The sequence below is a fragment of the Lycium barbarum genome, chromosome 11 (genome assembly GCF_019175385.1).
Source record: "Lycium barbarum isolate Lr01 chromosome 11, ASM1917538v2, whole genome shotgun sequence".
NCBI classification, from domain to species: Eukaryota; Viridiplantae; Streptophyta; class Magnoliopsida; order Solanales; family Solanaceae; genus Lycium; species Lycium barbarum.
In genome coordinates, this window is record NC_083347.1 from 1,793,497 (window position 1) to 1,819,194 (window position 25,698).

The following is a 25,698-nucleotide window of genomic DNA, read 5'->3' on the forward strand; positions in this document are numbered from 1 at the left end:
ATAATACATATAACTTAAACATATATAAGTATATATATATACTAGACGGCCTATGCCCGTGTTGCGCACAGCCCCAACGCTTTAGATTATAGTGCATCTATGTGTATGTAGTTGTCTTTAAATAGTGATTATATATATATATATATATATATATATATATATATAGAGAGAGAGAGAGAGAGAGAGAGAGAGTATATATTATGTTCAAAACACGAATAATATAACATTGTAGTTTGTGCTCCGTATCTAAAATTTTATTATATTAATGTTTGCTACGAATACAAAATCGGTAAATTTATAAATATTTTTTAAAAGAGAAGTCTTGTTTAAAAGGAAACTATTTTCCTCTCTTTGAGATAAAACAATAGCAATAATAGCAATATTTAAGCATCAGTTGATACTTTCAATTTTAATTCGATTAATTTAAAGGTGTAAAATACTTATTATTTTTTATCAAATTTTGATTTGGATAATTCTAATTCAAATTATTAAATTAATTTTACATGTTTAAAACGAAACAAAGTAGAAATTGATTTTCTATTTAAACGAAGAAATAATAATTTTTTTTAATTTTTGGTAAATATTCTCGGTTTAGCTTATTTTACTTGTCATGTTGTCTTTTGTATGGTTTTTTAAGAAAACGTCGATTAGAATTATGATTTGACTAATTTATCTTATTCATTATTTGATCTCCATTTGATATATTTTTTTTTACGACATTAATCTCTTTTCACATTTATTAGAGTAAAAATAAAAATAAAAAAGTAATTAAATTCTATCTTATTTTAAAATATAAATATTTTAAGTATATTTATTTTAGTAAACATAACAAATAAATGACATGGCGGAATAACAAATACAACAGTTTAATACCTAGATTAGATCTCAAGCTAATATAAAAAAAAAAAAAATTGTATGGTTTGACTACTTAATTTTTGAAGAAAAGCAATTTCATTTGCTCTCACTAATGGATTGATACGCACGTGGCAATGAATCCATCATTATTGACTTAATGAGATACTTTGGAAATTACATGAATACTATTTGATTTTTTAATATGGAGTGCACTTTTTTTTTTGACATTATTAATTTGCACTATTTTTATGCATATATATATATACTATGTTCAAAATACAATTAATCTAACATTGTAGTTTGTACTCCGTATCTAAAACTTTATTATATTAGTGTTTACTACGAATTTTTCCCATGAGTTTGGAGATGGTGAGTTCCACTTTTTTTTCTTCCTTTTTTTTTATTGCTCTGTGTTATTTAGTATGGGGTCCTTTTTTTTTTTTTTAAGGGACAACGGACGACGAAGCATGGGCCTAAACCCATGCTTTATATAGTTTTCTTTTTTATATATATTGCTTGGTGTTGTTTAGTATGAGGCCCACCCTTTTGGACATTATTAGTTTGCACTATTTTTATGCATATATATATATATATATACTATGTTGAAAACACGATTAATATAACATTGTAGTTTGTGCTCCGTATCTAAAACTTTATTATATTAGAGTTTGCTACGAATACAAAGTCTGCACTTTTTTTGACATTGTTTGTTTTTTTAATATGCGATTCACTTTTTTTTTATATTGCTTGATTTTGTCAATATGGGATACTATGTTCAAAACACGATTAATATAACATTGTAGTTTGTGCTCCATATTTAAAACTTTATTATATTAGTGTTTGCTACGAATACAAAGTGTGCACTTTTTTTTTTTTATATTGCTTGATTTTGTTAATATGAGGTTCACTTTTTTTTCCCGTGAGTTTGGAGAGATGGTGGGTTCTACTTTTTTTGCTTTTTTTTTTTAATATTGGTTGGGGTTTTTTTAATTTTTTAATATTAGTTGGTGTTTAATATGGGACCACCCTTTTTTTTTATGCCTAACGGCGATGAAGCATGGGTTGAGACCCATGCTTCTATATAGTAGTAATATATATATATAACTTATAACTATATATAGTATACATATAACTTAAACATATATATATATATATATAAGTTATATAACCTAAGTATATCCTTAGTATATTTTAGGTATATGTAGTATAACTTAAGCATATAATTTAATATATATATATATATATATATATATACGTATATGTTGTTAGTCAGTAAATATATAAATTTTACTTATAAACTTATATAACATATGTAAATATACCTACAATATACTAATAAATACTATAATATATATACACTATACAAAAAAAAAAAGGTTTTGGACAGTTTCAGACCGGACCGGTCCGGTTTCCAGTTTAAAACCGGTAAATCGGAACCGATGGCCGGTTCCGATTTTTAGACCGGAAACCGGCCGGTTTTCTAATCGGTTTACCGGTCCGGTCCGATTTGAACCAGTTGACAGGCTTAGGTATAGTTGCACCTTTGCCCTAAATTTAATCTACTGTTGCTCCAAGTCCTAAGTCTCCCCTTCAAAGATTTAACTAAAGGTGACTTTTTAGTTGTCAAATTAGTATAGGTGACTTATGGGGACCACATCAAATCAAAACCCAATTAAATTTGGGATTAAGAAGATTGGGTCCAAAATGTATTTTTTTCAAACTTCTTAATCTTTTATAAAATACAAAAAGATCCCAACTTAATTCAAAAAAACCCACCAGCCCCCCTTCTCCCCCCCCCCCCCCCCCACTCACCCCCCAACTAAAATTTTTTTTTTAAAAGAAAAGTTTGGATATTTCTTATTTGCTTTTTCACCAGCACCCCCTCCTCCTCCTCCTCCACCCCCACACAACCCTCCCCCACCACCCCGGCCCAATTTTTTTTTTAAAAAAATTGTTTTAAAAAAAATAATTTCTTTATTTGTTTTTTCACCCCCCCCAACCTCCTCCCAACACTCCCCCCGGGCAATCACCCCTCCCCCACCCCCAAAAAAAAGTTTTGATTTTTCTTTTTTTTACCAGTCCCCACTCTTCTTCTTTCCACCCCTCACCCCCGCCACCCCCCGCCCAATTTTTTATTTATTTTAAGTTTTGTTATTTTATTTTCTTTTTCACCATCCACCCCCCCTCCCCAAAAAAATTGTTTTAAAAAAAAAATTCTTTATTTTTTTTCACCCCCCCCCTCCCAACCCTCCCCCGGCGCAATCACCCCCCCCTCCCCACCCCCAAAAAAAAAAATTAAAATTTTTTGATTTTTTTTTATTTTACCAGTCCCCACTCTTCTTCCTTCCACCCCTCACCCACCCCACCCACCCCCCTTCCGCCTAATTTTTTTTTAAGTTTTGTTATTTTATTTGCTTTTTCACCAGCCACCCCCCTCCTCCCCCCAATTTTTTTTTAAGTATTGATTTTCTTTATTTGTTTTTTCAGCCCCCCCCCCCCCCCCCAATACCCAAAAAAAAATTGATTTTTTTTTATTTTACCAGTCCCCACTCCTCCTCCTACCACACCTCCCCCCTCCCCCTACATTTTGAATTTTTTTTCTTTTTGCACCCCTCACCCTTCCAAAAATGTTTTTTCTTGAAAAGAAGTTTTGAATTATTTTTTTTGGTTTCTTACTTCCCCCACCCATAACAAAATGAAGTTTTGAATTTTTTTTTTGTTTTCTTACTTCCCCCACCCACTCCAAAAAAAATTAATTTTTTATTTTTGGATTTTTACCCCCCCCCCCCCCCCCACCATCTTCCCCCCTCCAAAAAAAAATCTTGAAAGGAAGTTTTGATTTTTTTTTTTTTTAGGTTTAGGAAAAGTTTGTAGTGAATAGATGGTTTTTCTGTTGCTGTTTGGTATGGTTCAGGGTTTGGGAAAATATATCCAGCATATAGTTTTTTTGTTTTTGTCCTGGTATTTATCTGATTCTATTTGTAGAAGATAACCAACAGTTTTATAGTTATTGCAACAAGTTCTACACTTTTTGCAACAAGTAGATAATCTGTTGCAACGACTCACTAATCTGTTGGACATAACTTCAGTTATTTGCTTCTGTTTGTAGAAGATATCTAACAAATTTGTAGTTGTTGCAACAAGTTCTACACTTGTTGTAACAAGTAGACAATCTGTTGCAACAACTACAAATCTGTTGGACATAGCTTCAGTTATTTAGTTTTTTTTTTTTGTAGAAGATATCCTACAGATTTGTAGTTGTTGCAACAAGTTCTACACTTGTTGCAACAAGTAGACAATCTGTTGCAACATTTACAAATCTGTTAGACATAACTTAAGTTATTTGGTTCTGTTTGTAGAAGATATCCAACAGATTTGTAGTTGTTGCAACAATTTCTACACGTGTTGCAACAGGTAGACAATTTATTTATGAATCAGCAAATGTTGAGGAAAGATATAGTCAAATTGAACAGCCAAACTGATAATCAATCCTTAGAAAGAGATGAAGAACAGAGCAAAGAAGCAGTAGATACAAATGAAAAAAGTGAAGAAGAACTAGAAGATGAAGAAACTGATGATGGAAATGAAGGAGACGGAGTAGATCAAGGAAATCTGCTACACCTTAGAAGGCAGTTGTTGAACAAATTATTACTTAAGTTGTGGTATTTGGAGTCAAGGTTGTTGTTGAACAATTTCTGTTTTTTTTTTTTTGTGTGTCCTTTATGTTATTTGTGTATGATGTTTATGAACTTATTTATTTTGATTAGTTGGCTGTTGAACAATTTTTGTTTATGAACTTATTTATTTTGCTTACTAATTATTGCAACAGATACATGCAGTTGTTAAAGAAGTTGCAATAGGTTACTAATTTGTTTCAACAAGTTACTAATCTGTTTCAATAAGTTACTAATCTTTTTAAACAAGTTGCTTAGTTGCTGTAACAAATTATTCACCTTGTTGGAAAAAATCAAACAATGGCTTAAATTATTGCAAAACTAAAAAATATATCGCAACATATGAGTTAATTGTTGCAACAGATCATACACTTGTTGAAGAAGTTGCAACAAATTATTAATCTGTTTCAACAGATGGATCAGATGTTTAAGCAAGTTGCTTAGTTGTTGCAACAGATTTGAATGATTGCAACAACTTACTTATATGTTGCAGCAGATATCTCATATGTTGCAACAACTTACTCATATGTTGCAGCAGGTATCTCATATGTTGCAACAACTTATTTATATGTTGCAGCAGATATCTCAAATGTTGCCATAACTTACTCATATGTTGCAGCAGGTATCTCATATGTTGCAACAACTCCTCAATTGTTGCAACATATTCACGATATTGATCACATTGAACTCTATTGTTTATACTGAATAACATTGAATTCATTTGTTTATCACTAAATATGATTGAATTAAGTACTTCACATCAAAACACTCTAATGATCACTCGATTTGGGAAGAATACACTTAGAATTGCCCATCTAATCCATGAAATTACTATCTAATCCATTAAGGATATTAGTAGATATATATATATATATATATATATATATTCATCACTAAATACCATTTATTTCATTTGTTTAACACTAAATATGGGTGAATCAAGTAGTTTGCATCAAACTACTATAATGATCACTCGATTTAGTGCATACTGATTTAGTAGATCATCTTTCCTGATTCAAAATACATCAAATTGATTAAGTATTATACATTGATCACTAATTATCGTTGATTTCCTTTGTTTATTACTAAATATGTGTGAATTAAGTAGTTCACATCAATTCACTCTAATGATAACTCGATTTAGTGCATACTGAATTAGTATATCATATTTCCTGACTCAAAATACATCAAATTGATTAAGTATATACATTGATCACTAAATATCGTTGATTTCCTTTGTTTATCATTAACTATGGGTGAATCAAGTATTCACAGTGCATACTGACTTAGTAGATCATCTTTCCTGACTCAAAATACCATCAAATTGATTAAGTATTATATATTAATCACTAAATATCATTGATTTCATTTGTTTATCACTAAATATGGGTGAATCAAGTAGTTGATATCAATTTACTTTAATGATCATTGGATTTAGTGCATACTGACTTAGTAGATCATCTTTCCTAACTCAAAATACCACCAAATTGATTAAGTATTATAAATTGATCACTACATATCGTTGATTTCCTTTGTTTATCACTAAATATCATTGATTTCCCTTTGTTGATCACTAAATATGGGTGAATCAAGTAGTATCTGTTGCAGCAAGTGTAGTATATATTGCAACAACTGTAATATCTGTTGCAGCAAGTGACATAGTTGTTGAACAAGTCCTTACTCTTGTTGGATAAACACAACAAGTTACCCAGTTTCTGCAACAAGTCACTCCACTTGTTGGAAAAACCCCAAAATGTAACTTGGTTGCTGCAACAACGCCTGTCAGTTGTTGCAACAGATTGCTTACTTGTTGAAAATCTTTTAGCAGTTGGATAAAACCCAACAAGATGCTAGTTGCTGCAACAAGTCCTGTTACTTGTTGGATAAAACACAACAAGTTACAAAGCTGTTGCAACAAATTCATTAGTTGTTGGAAATTGTTCAACAATTTATTAACCTCAAAATACACACATTTGTGATTGAACACGATCAACATATCATATAAACCAAGTTCACAAATACCAAGAACAGAAATTATCATTCTAAAAAAGAACAACATTAAAATGTCATAAAGTTCCAACAAATAACTATTATTACAACACAGTGCAATTAACAACTATGGAGCATTTTGGTTTGGACATATTGTTTTTTGTGCCAACTGTTTTGCATAAGGAACATTTGTTTTTTCTCGTTCGCAATGATTCCCCGTTTCCACGCCTCCTCTTTGTCCGCCTTCTTCCGGGTTTGCTAGGATCAACATATGGAGGAGGTATCTCTCTCTCTTTAATTCAAAACTTCTTTTCAAGATTTTTTTTTTGGGGTGGGGTGGTGCAAAAAACAAAAAACAAAAAATTTTCAAAACTTTTTTTTAAAACAATTTTTTTTTGGGTGGGTGGGTGGAGTAAGAAACCAAAGAAAGAAAAAAATATTTTCAATTTTTTTGCTGGGGGGGGGGAGAGGGGTGGGGTGGGGGTGGTGCAAAAAACCAAAAATAAAAACTTTTCAAAACTTCTTTAAAAAATAAAATTAATTTTTTGGGAGGTAGGGGGTGGGGGCGGGGGTGCCAAAAACAAAAAACAAAAACTTTTTTAAACTTTTTTTTTTTTAAAATATTTTTTTTTTTTTGGGATGGTGGGGGGTGAGTGGTGCAAAAAAACAAAAAAAAACTTTTAAAAATATTTTTTAAAAAATATTTTTTTTTGGTGGGAGTGGGGGGTGGGGGGCTAGGGAGGGGGCGTGATGGGGGCAGGGGCAGGGGGTGGGGTGGTGCAAAAAAACCAAAAAAAACTTTGAAAATCTTTTTTAAAAAAATATTTTTTTTGGTAGGGAGTGGGGGTAGGGAGCAAGGGAGGGGGCATGGTCGGGGGCTGGGGGCAGGGATGGGGGTGGTGCAAAAAAACAAAAAACAAAAAAAAACTTTTCAAAAAAACATTTTTTTTGTGGGGGTGGGGGGCAAGGGAAGGGGGCGGGGTGGGGCGGGGGGATGGGGGCAGGGAGGGGGCGGAGGCGAGGGACAAAGTATTAAAAATAAAACTTGAGGGTAAAGTGTTAAAAATAAAGTTGAGGGTCAAAATGTCAAAAACAAAACTGTTGGGCAAGCTCAAAACCCCTTAATCACTAATAAAAAATCATCACCTCTACTCAATAATTAAAACTTGAATCACCTCCCCTCTCACTTATATTTAAATGCCCCAAGTAAAATTATATATTCGTAAAGGTAATATAAGCAATTCCGACATTTAATTTAAACTTTAGAGTAATACTTAGTGGTGGACCACAACATTCCCTTTGAATTGTCCAAAATGAAAAGGGACGTTAAGATGTTTGGATCAAAGGTTGTAGACTTGTAGAGTTGTAGTCCCTTTCTTTACCAATTCCATTTTCCTTTTGAGAAAATAAGTCAAGGTTGCTTTCCTATCTGTTTGCTCATCAATTTTGTCCACCAACTAGTTGATGACACCATTAAATTCATTTACTATCACCGCTACACCTATTTATTACTATAAATAATGACTAATATTATTTTATAATTTCTCTATACAATTACAATGGTTAAGTTTTCGTAAAACAAATTTTCATGTTATATATTAACTGTATTTTGCTATAGCAGTTAAAAATATTAAACAAACGATGTCGTTATAAAGAAATTTGACTGTATAATGATAATGTCCGCGTTAGCTTTGCATTTCAACTATTTTTATCAATACCTAGTATTTATCAATACAAATATTAAATATTTTAGCTATCAAAATTTAAGGAAACAATGAAATCACCTAAAAAATTTATGTCATTGCTAAAATTTGAACCATCGTTTTCAATTAATGGACCTAGTATTTAAGCTATTAGATTTTATGTTTGTTAGGACATTAGGAGTTGGTTGCTTATTTTTGTCATAGTACACATTAAAGTAACATTAACACGTGTTTGTGTGTCACCCTTCAACTAGTTTGTATCAGCGCCCTCCATATTTTAAAAAGGGGAATTTCAGTAATGTACAATTTAACACATAAAATTACATTTGTATAGTCATATTTTTAAATTACACACCTATGACCCAACAAATTATGGCTGCAGCTTGTATATACAACATTATACAACAATGTACAACTTTATACAACAATATACAACTTTATACACCTACTGTAGACAATGTATAAACCTTGTATAAAAATGTATAATAACGTATAAGAGTTGTTTATACACACTTCTACAGTGTTATGCAGTGTTAAAAGTGTAACACAATGTATGTGTTTTATACACACTTTACCCTTAAAAAAACACCAACATTAGAAAGAGATTTGGAAGGAAAAATAGCATCTTGGAGTTTGATATTTGGGGGGGGGGGGGGGGGGGGGAAGGGGGGAAAGGGGTGGCTAGCTCGGGTAATGCCATAGAGTGTTATTTTCCCTATTTTAAATTGGTTTTTCCAATATGGTTAAGTTTTTTTCTCTAACAACCAATCCACTTGATCCATGTATTACTAGTAATTAGTAAATAACACTTTCTTATAATGTTACTTGATTTTTCAATGTTCAATTATGAATATCATAACTTTCTTTCAAACAAACTTTAGGTTGGTAACCAACTATTGTGATGAGGTGGTAACTAGTACGTATTTCTTTAATCTTAATCAGTGTTTTTGAGTTCAAGTTTTATGAATGGAAATGCTTTTGGTGCGAAGTATTTACTATTTACTGCAAAGTGAATTTTGCAATGCGAATTTGGATAAATTGAGTTTCAAAGCGGATATTGAACACTTGATGGAAACCCAAAAAAAGAAAGAAAAAGGAAAAAAAGGAAATACACCTTCAAACTTAAGGATTAAGTCCTTTTCTTCATTTGAGACTTTACATGCCTTTTTTACTTAACCTTAGTTAACAATAATACAATTAAATTAAGATTAAGGGAGGCTGCTTTAATTAATTATTGCAGCTGCATCTCGACAAAGTACATTTAATGGGCTAGTAATTGCTCGTTGACAACTTTAAAAACAAATTAAGTAGACTAATTGGCACAGTTGAAGAGAGGCTCTGTGATGATATTCCTTGCTCGTTTTATTTTTTAAAACGATAAACTAGTGAATAATTAATGCTAAATAAAAAATTCTAGCACCAAGCATTGACATTTTTTTAGCATACCATCTCCAATTCTTTAGTATTCTTTTTATTCAATTTTATATGGCACTATTTTATTATTAGACTGTCGAATAAATGAATTTTGTATTTAAAAATAATTTAATTTTAAACTTCTTATATTATCTTTAATTACATGTTTTAATAGCTACAAATATCTCATGATATGTTTAAAATCATCAGACCCAAAATTTCTTTCGTTCTTTTAAAAAATTTCGTGACCAATTAAATATTGTCACATAAATTTAAATGAAAGAAGTACTATTTATTATTCTTCTTTATTTATTCTTTTTTTTTTTTCAATCGAAAATGAACTATTGATAAACAATGCAAATGATTCTGTTGCTAAATCAATGCATTTAATTTAAACAAAAGAAAAATGTAGAATCTTTCAAGAGAGACTTGTTCAATAGAAAACAAATGATTTCAAACAAAGACATCGACATTGAAATATTATGGGAAACAGCTTAGTTGGAAAAAAAACAAAACATATCACTGTTAAAGCTCATGAATTGTTCCTGAAAAGTAAGTAATTAGTTTAGTTTCAAATCCTTTGTTTAGTTGTTAAATATTTTTGATAGTGTATTTCCATTTATTTATTTTCGTGGTCTTTTAAGAAAAAAATCAGTTTTAACAAATTGTGATTGGGGTCTAACCTTCACTGCAATCATCAATTAACTACACCTAATCTCAAATGAGTTGGAATTAATGATGTGAAATATTTGCATCCATTCTTCTCTACTAAAGCATTTAATACTCACCACGTTTGACTATCTTTATATTTATTATTGAAGGATACAATTACCCCAAATAATAATTCACTCATAATTTTCTAGAAGTGTTTTAAAGTATCGATTTCAATATGCATCAGAGAGAAAAAGGTGCTCTAACAGGAAAAAAACCAGTCGTATAGAGTTTTGAATTATGAGAAAATATTAAAGATTAATTCAAAATTGGAGTAGAAAATCTAAAATCATAAAAAATAAAATATTTACTAATTTCTAGATAATTTGTACACTACAGGAAAAATGTTACTCCCTATAATTCAATTTATGTGATGTCGTTTAACCAGATATAAAATTAAAATTAACTTATTTCTAAGTAAGAAAATATATTATTATTCTTACACAGATTAAAAAGGAAAGTATAACACATAAATTATACTAATGTCCACTCTAAATTAGAAAATATTTTATTGTTGTTACACAAATTAAAAAGTAAAGTATAACACATAAATTATATTAATTTCTAAATAAGAAAATATTTTATTGCTCTTAGACATATTAAAAAGGAAAGAATAACACACAAATTATACTAATTTCTAAATAAGCAAATATATTATTTACTTATTTCTAAATAAAGAAATACAATAGTGTCCACCCAAAAATAAAAATAAAAAATTGAAACAGTAATTGCAGCAGTGCCTAATATTCGTGAGAATAACGATAATAACTATTCTTACAAAATTATATTCCGTCAATCACTAACACATTACAAAAATAAAAGAACCTCGTGACGGTAATCACGCTAGTACATAACTACTGCATACTTAGCTTAAATATAATTACTACACTACTACTATTAATTAGTGTAAAAATATTGTCTTTGCCCAATTTAAGAAGATCTGACAATGAAGCACCTACAATTCTTGAGCCGCTGTCCTATGAACAAGAGGGAAAAGAGTGGAAATTGAGGCAACAACCAAAAAAAAAAAAAAAAAAATTTATTTTTTTTTTTCACAACATTTTTTGTTGCAAACCAACCTATGGTTTCATAGACCCCTTTTCTTCCTTAGACTCAAAATCCAGAAAACAAGCAAGAGCAAGTGGGGTTGAATCTTTTTGGGTAAAGTTTGAATCTTTTTTGGGTAAATTTGAAGTGGGATCAAGAATGGTGGTCATTAATGAAGATATGATTAAGCAGTTTCAGACTTTAATGGATGAAAGTTAGTTTCTTTACTATTTGTTATGTTGATGTTTCTACATTTCTTTAAAGTTTCAGTTTTTTTGAGTTTGGATCTCTAATTTTTGTTGTTGTTTGCAGTTGCTGAGCCACTTCAGAAGACTTTTCAGGTTTTGGTTCTAAACTCAACTTTATAAAATTTTGCTAGTTTTTGATTTCCTGGATTTGATCTGGCTAGTTTCTGTAATTCTTGATTTTAGTTTGTTATTAACTGTCGATATCTCATTTGTGTGTGTTGATTAATAGTTAATCAATGCCAAGTCAAAAAGTTTCTAGATTTATCCATTTGTGTTTTAGCAAAGTCTAGTCTTGGAATGTTGACCAATTGCAACAGATTTGTTTTAGTTAGTACTTAGTTGCTTGGTGTGAGTAATGACAGGAAGGTGCAAATGCAGTTGATTTTTCTTTTTTTCTTCTTTTGGTTTTGGTGGGCTAATTGTGAATTAGGAGGCAATGATTCAGATGACGTTTTTGCAAATTACTCGATTTAACATAATAAGGTAAGTTGTTGCAGCTTGGTTGTATTTCCCGGAGATGGATGTTCAAAGCTAGCATCTTGATGCAGAATCTGAAGTCACCTAAATGAAAATTGGTCAAAATATGCAGCCCAAAATTATCAACAACAACAACATACCCAGTGAAATCCCACAATGTGGGGTCTGGGGAGGGTAAAGTGTACGCAGACCATACCCCTATCTCGGAAGACAGGGCAGCCCAAAATTATCATGTATATATATTTTGAGCCAAAGATTGGCCTTTTACTCTCTTATTGAGGTCGCCCAATCTTCAGTCTGATTCTTGATTATCTACTCTCTGCGAGTGACCAGTAATTTCGTTGTTATTTATATGGCTAAAGAAAGTTGCAATTTCACATTGCAGAAGGGGTTTAATTACTATTTTACAGAAAGGTGATCGATCATGAACACTCTTAGAAAAATATAAGGTTCACTACATGTGGCTTCAAAGCTTAAATTAGTGAAGTGGCTGAACAAAATAAGATGAGCTAAGCATTTTGGCATGTGCAATAGTTAGATAGTGACGAGAAAGTTAGCGATCTTTTCGTTTACCCAACGGTAATTATAGATTAAAGGAACAAAACGGAGATCCTTATTCGTGATGTTTCATGAACCTCACATGAATAACTATGTAATGACCTTACGTATATTATGTCTCGTAATCTGTGCAGAATGTACATCAGGGGTACCGAACCGAGACACTGATGAGGTTTCTCAAAGCTAGGGATGGCAGTGTCTCGAAAGCACACAAGATGGTAGGTGCATACAGTTTTCATTTTTATTTGAAGCTAAGAAGCCGTTTGGACATATATTTGGTTGAAACTTGGAAAAAAGAGTTCTCGAAGTTGAAGTTGTTTCTGGACATGCATTTCACTTGAAAAAACGTTTGATCTGTGAGTGGAAAACAGTTTTTTCTCCTGTTTTTCAATCTTGAATTGAAAAACCATTTTTAAAAATTAACCAAAATATTAGTCCAATGTATAACCAAACAATGTTTTGAAATAAAAATCTGAAAAAAAAAGGGAAAAAAATTCTATGTTCCAAACTGCTCCTAAATATTGCTTCTGGATGACTATTGTGTCGAAGAAATATTCTAATTTTAATCAGCACTTTGCAGCTTGTTGAGTGTTTAAATTGGAGGATAGACAATGAGATTGATCAGATACTTGCAGTAAGTTTTCTCTTATCATAGCATAAACATTCTCTCTATTGCAGATAATGTGATAAATTTGGTCGCTTAAAAGTCCACTCCATTTTTTTTTATTTCGTTCGTTTTGCTTTTTCCAACTATTCTCTGGGATGATATACTTGTATTGACTATATCCAATGGCTACATTATGCAATATAATCTGCTTGATTGTGAAGATATCTACCTTTAGCTATAATTCTACTGCATTACATATACAACAGATCCACATGGGCTAAAAGTAGTCAACCTTATGTAGTGTAAGGCTCTGTTTGATTTCTCCTTTGCATCCGATCTGCAGGATTTTCTGAAATCCAAATGGGAAAAGGAATAGATATTCATTTGAAATAGAAGCAAACCTTAAAAAGCCTAAGTTAAACAGCTGCAATATTTGAATGAAAAATCTTTAGTTAGTCTCAAATAACAAAGAAATGAAGGCTAAATTGGTTCTATCTTTACTATGTGGCTGATATTTGTCATTTATTGTTGCAGAAGCCAATTGTACCCACCGATTTGTACAGAGGAGTGAGGGACACTCAGCTTGTGGGAATGTCTGGATATTCAAGAGATGTAATACTTCGATATAAATATATAAGTTATCATCGATTAGCTCTCTTTGATATAAACTCATTTTGTGCTTTCGACTTGGTTTTAATCTGTACAGGGTCTTCCTGTCGTTGCTGTAGGTGTAGGGCTCAGCACATATGACAAAGCGTCGGTAAGGGTCATATCTTTGATGTTTTGCTCTGTTAACATTTTCAGCAAAAACATAATTCAGCTGCTTAAACATTTTTCCATTTGTCTCCAACACACGGCATTGAAATTGCACTGACATATTGCTTTTTGTCTACTGTAGATTCACTACTATATTCAGTCACATATCCAAATGAATGAATACCGCGACCGTGTAATATTGGTATGTCCTTGTGTTGGTTCATTCAGATACGAGATAAATAAAATGTAATTTAGACTGACTGATCTTCATGTTATAGCCTTCTGCATCAAAGAAATTCGGGCGGTATATTGGGACCTGTATAAAGGTTCTGGACATGACTGGTCTAAAGCTATCTGCGCTAAGCCAAATTAAGGTATCAGTTATTTTCTTGACACGTGATTGTATTTCATTGAGCATTCCTACCAAAATCCTACTATATTATTTTCCTTCACACGGTTTTACTCATCTACTTGATCATTCTTGACGTGATGTTCAATTTTCTCTCTTTCTCCAAACGAAGATTAAGTTCAAGTTTCTGAGTCAAAAAGGTTCTTCTGAGTGCATTTATTCATTCACTAACTATTGCTATTTACAAAGTTTGAACTTCTGAAAAAAGAAAAATTAATCATCAATTAGTCAAACAACCTAAAAAAAAAAGCATATAATAGAGTGCCAAGAAAGTTTTTTTGGTGGGTGCTGGAGAAAAAAGGAACCTGCATCAGATATGTAGATGTCGGAAAGGATATAAACGAGGAAATGGTCACAAGTAAGAGAACAATAGGAGTTATAGAGGACTCTCCCATAACTGCGAGTTTACAACCAGGACCTACCTTGTACCCATACTTGTTAGTCATTGGATGAGATAATCAACAGTATGAAGGATCAGGTTTTAGAGTGCACGGTATTTTGTAGATTATATTGTGTTGATTGACGAAACTAGCTAGATATTCAACCCAAAGCTGAAAATATAGAAAAGCATTCTAGAGAATAAGGTTTTTAGGATTAGTAATAATAAGTAATGCAAGACAAAATATGTGGCGGTATACTTCCACCAACATAGGCACCAGATAACTACCCACCAAAGGCTTAGACAGGAAGATATAACCATTAGTTTGCTATAAAAAAACAAATCATTTATTACTGGAATTGAACGAATGTAGAGGATCATATAGACGACCCAGACTACTTCGGGATTGAGACATTTGATTGATATTGATTATTGAAATGATTTATTCATTATAAAATGGAGTAATACCTTCTTTCACTTGAGCACACGATAATCTTTTTAAAACTTGACATCTTGTTTATTCCTCTTGTAGCTCTTAACTGCTATATCTACCATTGACGACCTAAATTATCCTGAGAAGACAGAGACCTATTACATCGTTAATGCTCCATACATATTCTCAGCATGCTGGAAGGTATGTGTATAACTTATACATAATCACATATGAGCCTTACTGAATCAGATAACCTAAAGCCTAACTCTATACAAACCTGCAGGTTGTTAGACCTCTTTTACAAGAAAGAACTAAAAAGAAAGTCCAAGTTCTCTCAGGCTCGGGAAAAGATGAACTATTGAAGGTAAGATTTCTCCTCCTTTTTAGTGTGTGAATTGCTTTTTAAAGAGATGAACTATTTAATTTAATATGTTTTTTTGAGTCATTTGCTTTTTACTTTGATTCACAGAAAGTGAGCACATTAATAATGTTCGGTCACAGCCTCCATTTATTTTTAAGGATTAAGAGACTTGACGTCACATCTAACTAGAATTGTCTCTCACTTAGAGCATTGAAAAACTCTATTTCTCAACTTGCAGATAATGGATTATGCATCACTACCACATTTTTGTAAAAGAGAAGGCTCGGGTTCATCTAAGCACTCTAGAAATGGCACAAATGATAACTGTTTCTCCTTGGATCATCCTTTTCATCAGCAACTCTACGAGTATATTAAGCAGCAAGCTCTCGCATCGGAGGCTGTTGCTCCAAGCAAAGAAGGATCGGTCCATGTGACCTTACCTGAGACAGATCCGGATGATGCCAAGATTGCTGAAACAATAGAATCTGAATTTCAGAGGATTGGTGAGAAAAATGGATTTTGTCAAACATTTCATGAAATAAAGATCAATGGCGATTGAAGCAGAATTGCTGGTTCAATTTAGTCTTGATTACTGCTTATTCTGAAATCCGGCTTTTACATGAGGAGAGGATTTAAGTAAGCGTTGTACTACTAATATGGCTTGCATCATCTCGATGCAGGATTTAGATAGGAGCTAAGTTGTGACATGGCATTACACTACCTTGGACTGGACTATCATATGGATGGTCGAAAATGTTTTAAGGAATCCCACGAGGAATTTTACACGCATTTCGCTGTTTTGATCTGCTTTTTGCTGTTGCTTTCATGATTCGTGACTCTTCTCAAGATAGAATAAAACTTTCTGGTTGAAACACTGTAAAGGAAAGGGGGAAAGGGTGAAGTTATGATAAATAAAAAAGGACAAAGGAGCCTTTCATTTCTCTTTCTGTGTGTTTTGTTCATCTCATATGGTTTTCTTGTTCAAGCAGAAATATTAAGAACCTTGGTAAAAAAATACTTCCTCCATCCAATTCATGTATAATATAATTTGACTCGCAGTGGGATTCAAGAATAAATCAAGACACCTAAATTTGTTTTCTTAAATATGTCAATACATTTGTTTACCTATAAAATTGTTAAAACTTGGGGTCTTAAGCATGTACATTTGTATGGTTATAAAAAGTTGAATAAAATGAAAATTTTAAATTATATCCATAAAATATGTCATTCTTTTGCACAGACTAATAAGGAATAATACACATTTTTTTCATCAATAATGACGGCCAGCACCATTCATAGGCCTATCAAACAAATTTAGGCATCAGGGTCCACGAAGCGTTTGAATACAAAAGTCTCCTAAATTTACAGCACCAATAGTCTTTCATTACGCTATTCCCAAGTCAATCAAATTTTAGACTTCCTTGCAATGACTTATACATGCAATAAACTCAATTTACATCAGAGAAATCACAGAGATGTTTTTAACCAACAATGAAATTTGCAGGACAAACATGAATTTCTTTATGAATATTACTTCAGCTGCCTGTAGCAGTTGTAGGCGTAGGCAACTGATACGGCAGCACCAATAACAGCAAGAACAGCATATGTATCTTCACGCTCCCAGCTCTCGTACCATGTAGGCATCGAGCACACCTTGCGAGAGCGAGCCCCTTTTCCACTATTACTTCGAGAAATTTGTCTCCTGAAACTCTTCTTCTTTTCAGATGTAAACTCGGTGTTCTCTTGGTGGAGAATGAAATTGTCTGCATCGACAGGTAGTTGAGTGTTCTGACAACATGAGATATTTCCATTTGCCCGGCAACAGCCCGTACCCTCTAACTGGGATCCACATGTGCTCGTACCTACATCATTTGAGCTTTTGGTGCCTCTTTCTATATCTGTTCCACCATTAACGCTGAGCCTATGTTCTTGGGATGCTTTCTGTTCGTCTTCAGATAGTCCCATCTGGCCCCTGAAACAAGATTTTAGTATTCTAGATTAGAAAAGAGATGTTTTACACCGATGCATGAAACTGCGCCTGACAGAGTAGCCTAACAGATCAATCTTGAAAAGCCCACTCTTCACCTCTACAAAATTAGGATTGTTTTTATAGAACATTTCCTCATTAGTACTACTTTACATCACATTAATGAGTACATTCGAATCAACATTCTTGTGTGTTCTTAAACCCTCAGAACTTTATGAAGCACTGAGTTTCAATTGAATGCAAAAATTTCTCCACAACAAGTTAAATTCATTTAGAAGTAGTCACGAGATTACAATAGCAACAGGGGAAAGAAAATTTACCTCCACAACCAATCAACAATTTCTCCTTTAGCAACATGCTGTTCAAGCAACTGAGGTACATCATCAGGTGTAACATAGCCATACCTAGCGCAAAATCAAATCAAATATATAATTAACTACCCAGCTCAATTTCATCAACTGTCTACAACTGAGAGAACAAGGCCCAAAAGAAAATAAGCATAAGCATTTTTCCTAACCAGTGTCCGGAGACTTTCTTGTTATTGTTTGGTCCGAATATGATCACATTTCCAGCAAACTTGTGTCCACCGATGTGTGAGCATGGACTAACAGATACTTTTCCTTGAAGACCATTTGACTCTATCTCCTCCCTAAGTCTACTAACAATAGCTGGTCCACAAACACCACATCGACGATCTCTTGAACCATGACAACACACAAATATGTACCATCCAGTCAGAGCTTCAGGATTTCCAGGTAACCACTCACCATCCTTCACTAGCACCTCCTCAACAAATGTGTCAACATCAAAATGAGTCAATCTCCTGCAACATTGGTGGATTTAATGTCATTTAATAGATATGCAATCAACAACAGCAGATGCACTAGAATAGTATATCGTATTCTAAACCTGTATCTGATCATGTCCGGAAAGATCAACACATCCCCATTTGATGTCTCAGTTCCATCATGCCCTTCACATATTGTTAACCGAGTCTTCAAGAAAGAAAAGTTACAAGGTAAATCAATATAGATATTACTGCAATCATGAATGAAATCATAACCAAATCAACAATTTGCTTAAGAAAGGAAATCTGTTAAAGCTGGCAGACCAGAGGCAAAACTGTGGAATATAATACTTTTATCACAACAGACTAACTATATAATAGCAAGGTGGAATCTAAATTCACATAAGGCATCTGGGCAACACTAATTTAACATCATGGCTACTTCAAGTCTTATAATAAGAGCAGTATTCAAAACTCAACTTTCAAGAACCAAGCCTAGAGATCATATAGATGTGCCAAGAAGGATGCCAGAACTCAATTTTCTAGAGCTATGTAACAGATCAATCATATAGATGCCTCCAGAAGGATGCCAGTTTAGGAAGTCAGCATGCTGGTAAAGATGTTGCAACAGACTAGAAATTATGAGAACAAAAGCAATAATCCGGATTGTTACTTTTAGTGTTCTAAATTGCTAGACGACTGATCTGCAATTCGCCTTAACAGAATATATAAAATGGATTCAACTAACCAAATAAGGAATATTTTACAATCAGCTCTCTTTACAGTGGTAAGTGCACTTCCTTAAGAAGGTTTGAACAGATAATGTAGGAACTAACTCTGCATTTTACTTTTCGTTCTATCGCTATAAGCAGGAAAAAATTAGTCCACACATCCCAAAAAAGTAACAATGAAAAACAATCACGCATGCCCAACTTTTAAAAGAAAGCATCTGCTTAAACTTGAGAAAGATTGAACTCGTAAGCTTAAGGAAGTAGTTCCTCCCTCTCTATTTATTGGTGTGCCGGAATTGAGAGGGTCAATACTCTAACATAGCCAAAAGTTTCAGGGATGAGATGGGATGTAGATTAAAGGTTTTCCAAAAATATTTGAACATTTACAAACTACTACATGGTAAGAAACTACCAAGTTGGAATATTGTTCATTTCAGAATGCTCGAAGACTTAATCAAACCAGTATCACCTTATTCGCGACTCTAATCAGGCCCATTTCATACAAGTTCTAAACAAATCGTCCTTTCAAAAATTAGGGTACTCTAAACTTAGAGGTTAAAAGACTTAATCTTTTATTGGTCAAACTCTAATAGTTGTAGTATAGTATTTGAATTTCCAGAAGCAAAAGATGTCAAAAGTCATTGAGATGCAATTTTTTGCCAGTAACTCATAACAACAAGTTAGCAATAACAAGTCTAGTTAGTCTCTACAACTAGATTTTTCTTACACCTGTAAATTGCCCCGTTAACTTTGCGGAATTTGTTAGCTCCCTGTCCATAATTTAGAAAATATGTAGTACCGGAGCTAACATTACTTTTGCTTTTGTAATATTTCGCATCTGCTTGATGCCTATTAATGGTACTCCCTCCGTACCAATTTGAGTGTCTTACTTTCTTTTTTGGTCTGTCCCAAAATGAGAGTTTCTTTCTATATTTAGTAAGTTTTCTACTCCCTCCGTCCCAATTAATATGCCACTATTTTCATTTTAGTCAGTCCCAAAAAAGAATGACACATTTCTATATTTAGCAACAATTTAACTCTACCCATTTTACACTTACTGAAATAATTGCTAGCCACAAAAACTTCTTTGGCTTGTTTTAGACCACTAGATTCAAAAGAATTTCTTTCTTTCTTAATTTTCATGCGCAGTCAAACACCCTAACATAAATTGGGACAGATGGAGTAATTACAACATTCTACATGGCAAGTTTAAGACCACAAGATTTAAATGACTACACACATCTTTAATTTAAGGATATAACATTCAACAACAGTCTCCCTTTCTTTCTTAAACTCCATGTCCAGTAAAACTAAAGAAACTTAAATTGGGATGGCTTCTTACTTCATAAAAAAAATATTAAGTTAGCAAATAACAACAATGTTAGCAAAGACAATAAAAGGCAAAAATAAACCTGTTTCTTAACATCATTCTTTCGAGCAGCAAGAGCAACAGCGAGATAGTCAGTAGTCATTATTAATATGAATTTTATGCCTTATCTTTAAGGCCTCTTATTACAATTTGGCTTTAGGCCACTAATTTTATTGAGTCACAACAGTTTATACAATGCGGAAAAGCTAATAACAAGGGGCAAAAATAAACCTGTTTCTTAACATCATTCTTCCGAGCAGCGAGATAGTCATTATTAATATGAATTTTGTGCCTTATCTTTACGAAATCTTATTATAATTTGACTTTAGGCCACTAATTTTATCAAGCCACGACAGTTTATACAATGCAGAAAGGCTAATAACAAGGGGCAAAAATAAACCTGTTTCTTAACATCTCATTGGTAATATGAATTTTTGTGCCTTATCTTTAAGGCCTCTTATTATAATTTGGCTTTAGGCCACTAATTTTATCGAGTTTATACAATGCAGAAAGGGTAATAACAAGGGGCAAAAATAAACCTGTTTCTGAACATCATTTTTCCGAGCAGCAAGAGCAGCAGCAAGAAGCCTAGGCAATCGATCAAACTCAGTAGCCTCAATACGAGGTGGCCAAACTTGAGGATTCTTATAGCAAAGGAACACGTGTCGTTCATACAAATCAACAGTTCCAACAAGCGGAACTTGCCTAAAATCAGGCCGAGAAAAACCGAACTCAGCATCAACAGCGCCGCCGCCATCGCCGCCGCCAGAGAGAAAACCCTCGTTTTGGAAGCTTCCAGAAGCACTACCGATCTGAGAAGAATCTAGAAGGAAACTATCACCGTCAGATACAGTTATAGGTGATGAAGTTGTATTAGGGTTTATGAAATCGTTGTCCCTGTTGCTGTTGTTGTTGTTGTTGTTGATGTTCGCCATTAATGGAGTTGTTTGTTTGAAGTTTGACTACAAGTCTCTTCAGTATAAATAGAGATGTATAGTGAAGTGAAATGGAACTCTTATTTAATTCACTCTCTTCTGTTATTACTACAACCTGTACTCTTTTTGTTTTTTTTAGCTTTTGATTTAATGTAAATATCTGAGTGTCAGTAAATTTGTTGAATGATTGCACGTTTTTAATCGTTATAACGCGTATATCATGAGATTCAGACGTTATATCACGTGTATCGTGAGTGTCACACCCCATTTTAACCGGAGTTAACGGAGTACAACATATTGGTGATTCCTATATTGCTTGTTTTAAGGAGTCGCCACCTAATTGATTTTATGGTGAATTAGGACACCTGATTATTTAACTAAGGTAAAGTTAAAACTAAACCTCTGTTAATGGTCTGCTTAACCAGTGTGATTCTAGGTAAGGGTTCTATATCATCCTAAAGGGAAGGGGTTAGGCATCCTTTAGAATCCGTTAAACACGGTTATCCGGTCAAACTTAGGTTAATTAATCAATGTTGGATATAGTATTTAAAATTTTTTAAAGAAAGCTTATGCAAATAAGACTTGTAAAAATATAACAATTTAGGCAAAAAAGAGGATTTTTAAAATGTCATTTTTGTTTATAAAGAAATAAGATTTTAAATAATAATGTTGTTAAAATGTGGGACTAATAATTCGCGTAAGGAGGATTTTAGAATACTATTCAAAATAGAAGTTTATAAATGTTGCTAAGATTCAACATAAAATACTAATATAACTTATTAAAAGGATAATAATTTGTATAAAAGGAGACTTCAAATATCATAAAATTTATAAATATTGTTAAGGTTTAAACATAAGAAAAAAATGCTGTTTAGAATGAAATTTGTAGGAAATATAATAATTCGCGTAAAAGAAATTGCAAGTGCCATATAAAATAACTTATAAATGTTGCAAAGATTTTAAATAATGCTGCTAATAAAAAATAAAGAAAAACTCACATGAAATATATGTGCAAAGAAGACGCGGGTTTGCATAATGCCTTGACAAAATATTTGAAACAAACTAAGCGATGATATATTGATTGATTTTGCGTTTTAGAAATTCAAAAAAAAAGATCTTTAATTCCTATTTGCATGTTAGTGATGTTTCAAAATTCTCAAGATAATAATATGTGAATCTTTTAATTTCGAAAAATATGAAATTAGGCTATTTGCAAATCAGTTATTATAAATAAGATAAATATTAGATGCTTATAAATAGTTTTGACATAAAAGAAAAGCACACGACTTATGGGATTGATCGTTAGTTTTTTTTTTTTTTTTTTTTTTTTACCTAACTACCCCTTTACTAACCTATCTCTATTAATCCTCAATAGTTCAACTGAGCTAAGGAAAAGCAAAAAAAAATAAAAAAAAATACGAAAGTGTTAGTCAAATAATACATACAAGTTAAAGGCATAAAATAAAACAAAAGGGGCATAAATAAAATTAAATGGGCTCGGCCCATTTTGAAATTGCTATTTGCTGTTGGGCTTCGGCCCAGCAGCCCTTTTGGATCTGGGCCGCTGCTGGGCTTCGGCCCAGCATTTTTATTGTTGTTGTTGCTGCTGTGGAATTGGGCCTCTGCTTTTCTAGACTGCTGTCGGGCTGGACGCGGAGAGTATTATGTTGGGCTTTTGGCCCAACATCGAATGTGGAGGACGAGTCCTTGGACTCACATGCGATGGTCGTGCATAAGAATGAAAGGAAATGGATTAGTATATAATAAAAAGACTACGACCTAAATAAAGAAACTAAGCGTACTGATTGGATTAGCACATAACACAATAATAGGACATTTAGAGAAAATGTTCAAGCTCAAGTAAGCTAATAATAAAGAAACGACTGAAGCCCGTGTGATCTGTTTCATATCATTGAATAACTTAGGCCCCAATGAATAGAGAAAGGAATTCCCAAAATCATCAACACTTAATAGTAGGACTAACTATCTAGGATGATACCTTCGATATATGTTAGATATACCATCATATACACGTTACGATAGATATACAGAGTTGAATATACTCTGTGTATATGAGTATATACCCTTGATATACCACCAGAATTTTAATCACACAAGAGGAGAAACAAATTTAGAAAAATCATGCTATTTCCCTTTAAAGAAACCCAGGATCATGTCTCATTAATCTAGTTTCATGCAGTTTTAGACAATAACTTCCCTTCACATGTTCAATTCAAATCAAACAAACTTGACAACACATCACACAAGCAGGGTCTACAGACCAACAAAACAGACATTGCCAACTTGACAGAGACCTAAGCGAGGCAGCAACCATGTGAAAACAAGTTATGCTCTCAGGAAATGTGTCAGATCAGCTTTCAAAAAAAACAACCAATTGACTAATCATACTTTCGCTATCGAATCTGTTTCAGGGTCAGTGAATGTAAACAGTATGGTCGTATGTTTATCATTACTCAAGGAACAACAAAGGAATGAAAAAATCTAGACATCAGGTTCATGACTGAAACAGACAACATCACTGATCGAGATGAGGTGTCCTAAAATCCATATGATTCATACAGACAAACACATTTGGACAAAGCCTGAACAAACTTAAACATGCTTGTAATCATCTTAATAGGCACATAATCAGATTTTAGCATAATCTAGTCAAATCACAAAGCATGTTGATACTAGACCAATTATATAATTTGAGCAGTATGAAAAGCTAAGCTATAGACACACCAATGACTACAATAACTGCCAGCAGGTTAACTACTGGGCTAATATAATCCATACTTAAACCCAATAGCAATTGAACTAAATTAAACCAAGTAACACATAAGCCTAAGTCCAATGCTATGACATATATGCGTAGTATCAACCCCCTTCATAAATTTAAATGACATAAGCTTGCAGGAGACTTGCTCAATCACACCAGTTGAGTCCACAGTGCAGTCATGTTCATTTAAGATTGTTTAAGCTATAAATAGCACATAAGACATGATTATTCAAGTGCATTAGCATACTTAGCTTAATAGACTAAGATGAGGAAAGCATAAAAAGCGCATCATTATTCAATACTACATTACTTTGCAATGAGGAAATGACATGTTCATACATCCGAGGAACTGGACTAACATCGACTAGTATTCAAACATGTGTGAATTTAGATTCGACACAATCATTAGCCCAAAAATATAAGAATTTAAATGGCACTATATTAGACCACACCAGCTAACTAAAGGCGACATACCATAAACATGGCTTGACTATACAAACTGAATCAACTAACACAGGAGCGTATCAAACTTAGCGTATAAACACGTGAAAACTGCCAAAAAAAAAAACTGGAATCAACTAAATAATGAAGAATTGTTCACAAGCTAAACTAAGTTATCATAGAAAACAGGCTTAACCACACAGGCAAACAAACACAGAAAAAAAGCTTATCTATTAAACTAAGTCAACTTGACTAAACTAACATGCTTGAATCACGGAATAACAGACCAAAATAACACAAGGCAACCAAAAAGTGCGAAAGAAATTTAAATAAAAGAAATGGAGGATCACCTGCTTTGAGTGCAGCGAAATGGGTGCAGGGTTTCCAATCCACACTCGAAAACTATTAGATCTGAGCTTGTGGCGCTCGGATTCGCGGCAGCAACAAGGGGAATGAAAAATAGAAAAAATTGATTTTTGGGTTCTTGACTTACTAAAAACTAATATTTTTTAAAAGATTCAAGGCGACTCCAACTTTAAATTCTTGGGGGGGGATTTAGTGAATCAAAACAAAAATTCTATTTTCTTTGGGGGTTTTCTGACCTCTTCGTCAGAAAGGTTTTTTTTTTTTCTTTTCTTTTTGTTCGTGTTTTTCTCCTTCGTTCTCCCTCTCTCCGTTCCTCGATTCAACTCTCTCTTTCTCCTTTCTCCGATCTTCTTTTTATAGGGTTGTTTTTGTTTTGTTTTTGCGCTGAAGACAGAGTGAGGAGGAGCGGGGGAGACAAAGTTAAGTGGGGAACAGGGATGAGTGGAGGAAGCGGAGAAGAAGGAGGAAAAGGGGGGGAAGTGGGAGCGGCGGCGAGGGAGCGGGAAAGGAGAAGAGGCGGCTAGGGTTTTTTTGGGGGGTGAAGGGAGGCGGAGATGAAGGAGAAAGGAAAAAGGGGGCGGAAATGAAGATAAGGGAACGTTTCCCTTATTTTGCTGAGAAATGAATTGGACCCGGTCCATTTGTGGACCGGGTCAAATTTTAGACTGGGTATTAAAAGA

The 25,698-nt window shown here is 33.2% G+C and overlaps 2 protein-coding genes across 2 annotated transcripts; one reads left to right on the forward strand and one right to left on the reverse strand.

Annotated features, from left to right (window-relative positions):
- Positions 1-11,206: 11,206 nt before the first annotated feature.
- On the forward strand, positions 11,207-16,562 carry LOC132619246 (SEC14 cytosolic factor). Its single transcript, XM_060334186.1, has 11 exons — positions 11,207-11,606; positions 11,705-11,733; positions 12,810-12,893; positions 13,256-13,309; positions 13,817-13,894; positions 13,989-14,042; positions 14,181-14,240; positions 14,317-14,412; positions 15,359-15,460; positions 15,543-15,623; positions 15,859-16,562. Exons 1-11 carry the CDS (start codon positions 11,552-11,554, stop codon positions 16,177-16,179), a joined length of 1,014 nt encoding a protein of 337 aa, XP_060190169.1. The 5' UTR covers positions 11,207-11,551; the 3' UTR covers positions 16,180-16,562.
- Positions 16,563-16,981: 419 nt separating this feature from the next.
- Positions 16,982-21,530, reverse strand: LOC132619247 (uncharacterized). The gene is made up of 5 exons (XM_060334187.1): positions 21,034-21,530; positions 18,517-18,602; positions 18,125-18,430; positions 17,928-18,011; positions 16,982-17,592 (listed from the first exon to the last, which is right to left on the reverse strand). The coding sequence occupies exons 1-5, from the start codon at positions 21,427-21,429 to the stop codon at positions 17,151-17,153; spliced, it is 1,314 nt and encodes a 437-aa protein (XP_060190170.1). The 5' UTR covers positions 21,430-21,530; the 3' UTR covers positions 16,982-17,150.
- Between the last annotated feature and the right edge of the window lie 4,168 nt (positions 21,531-25,698).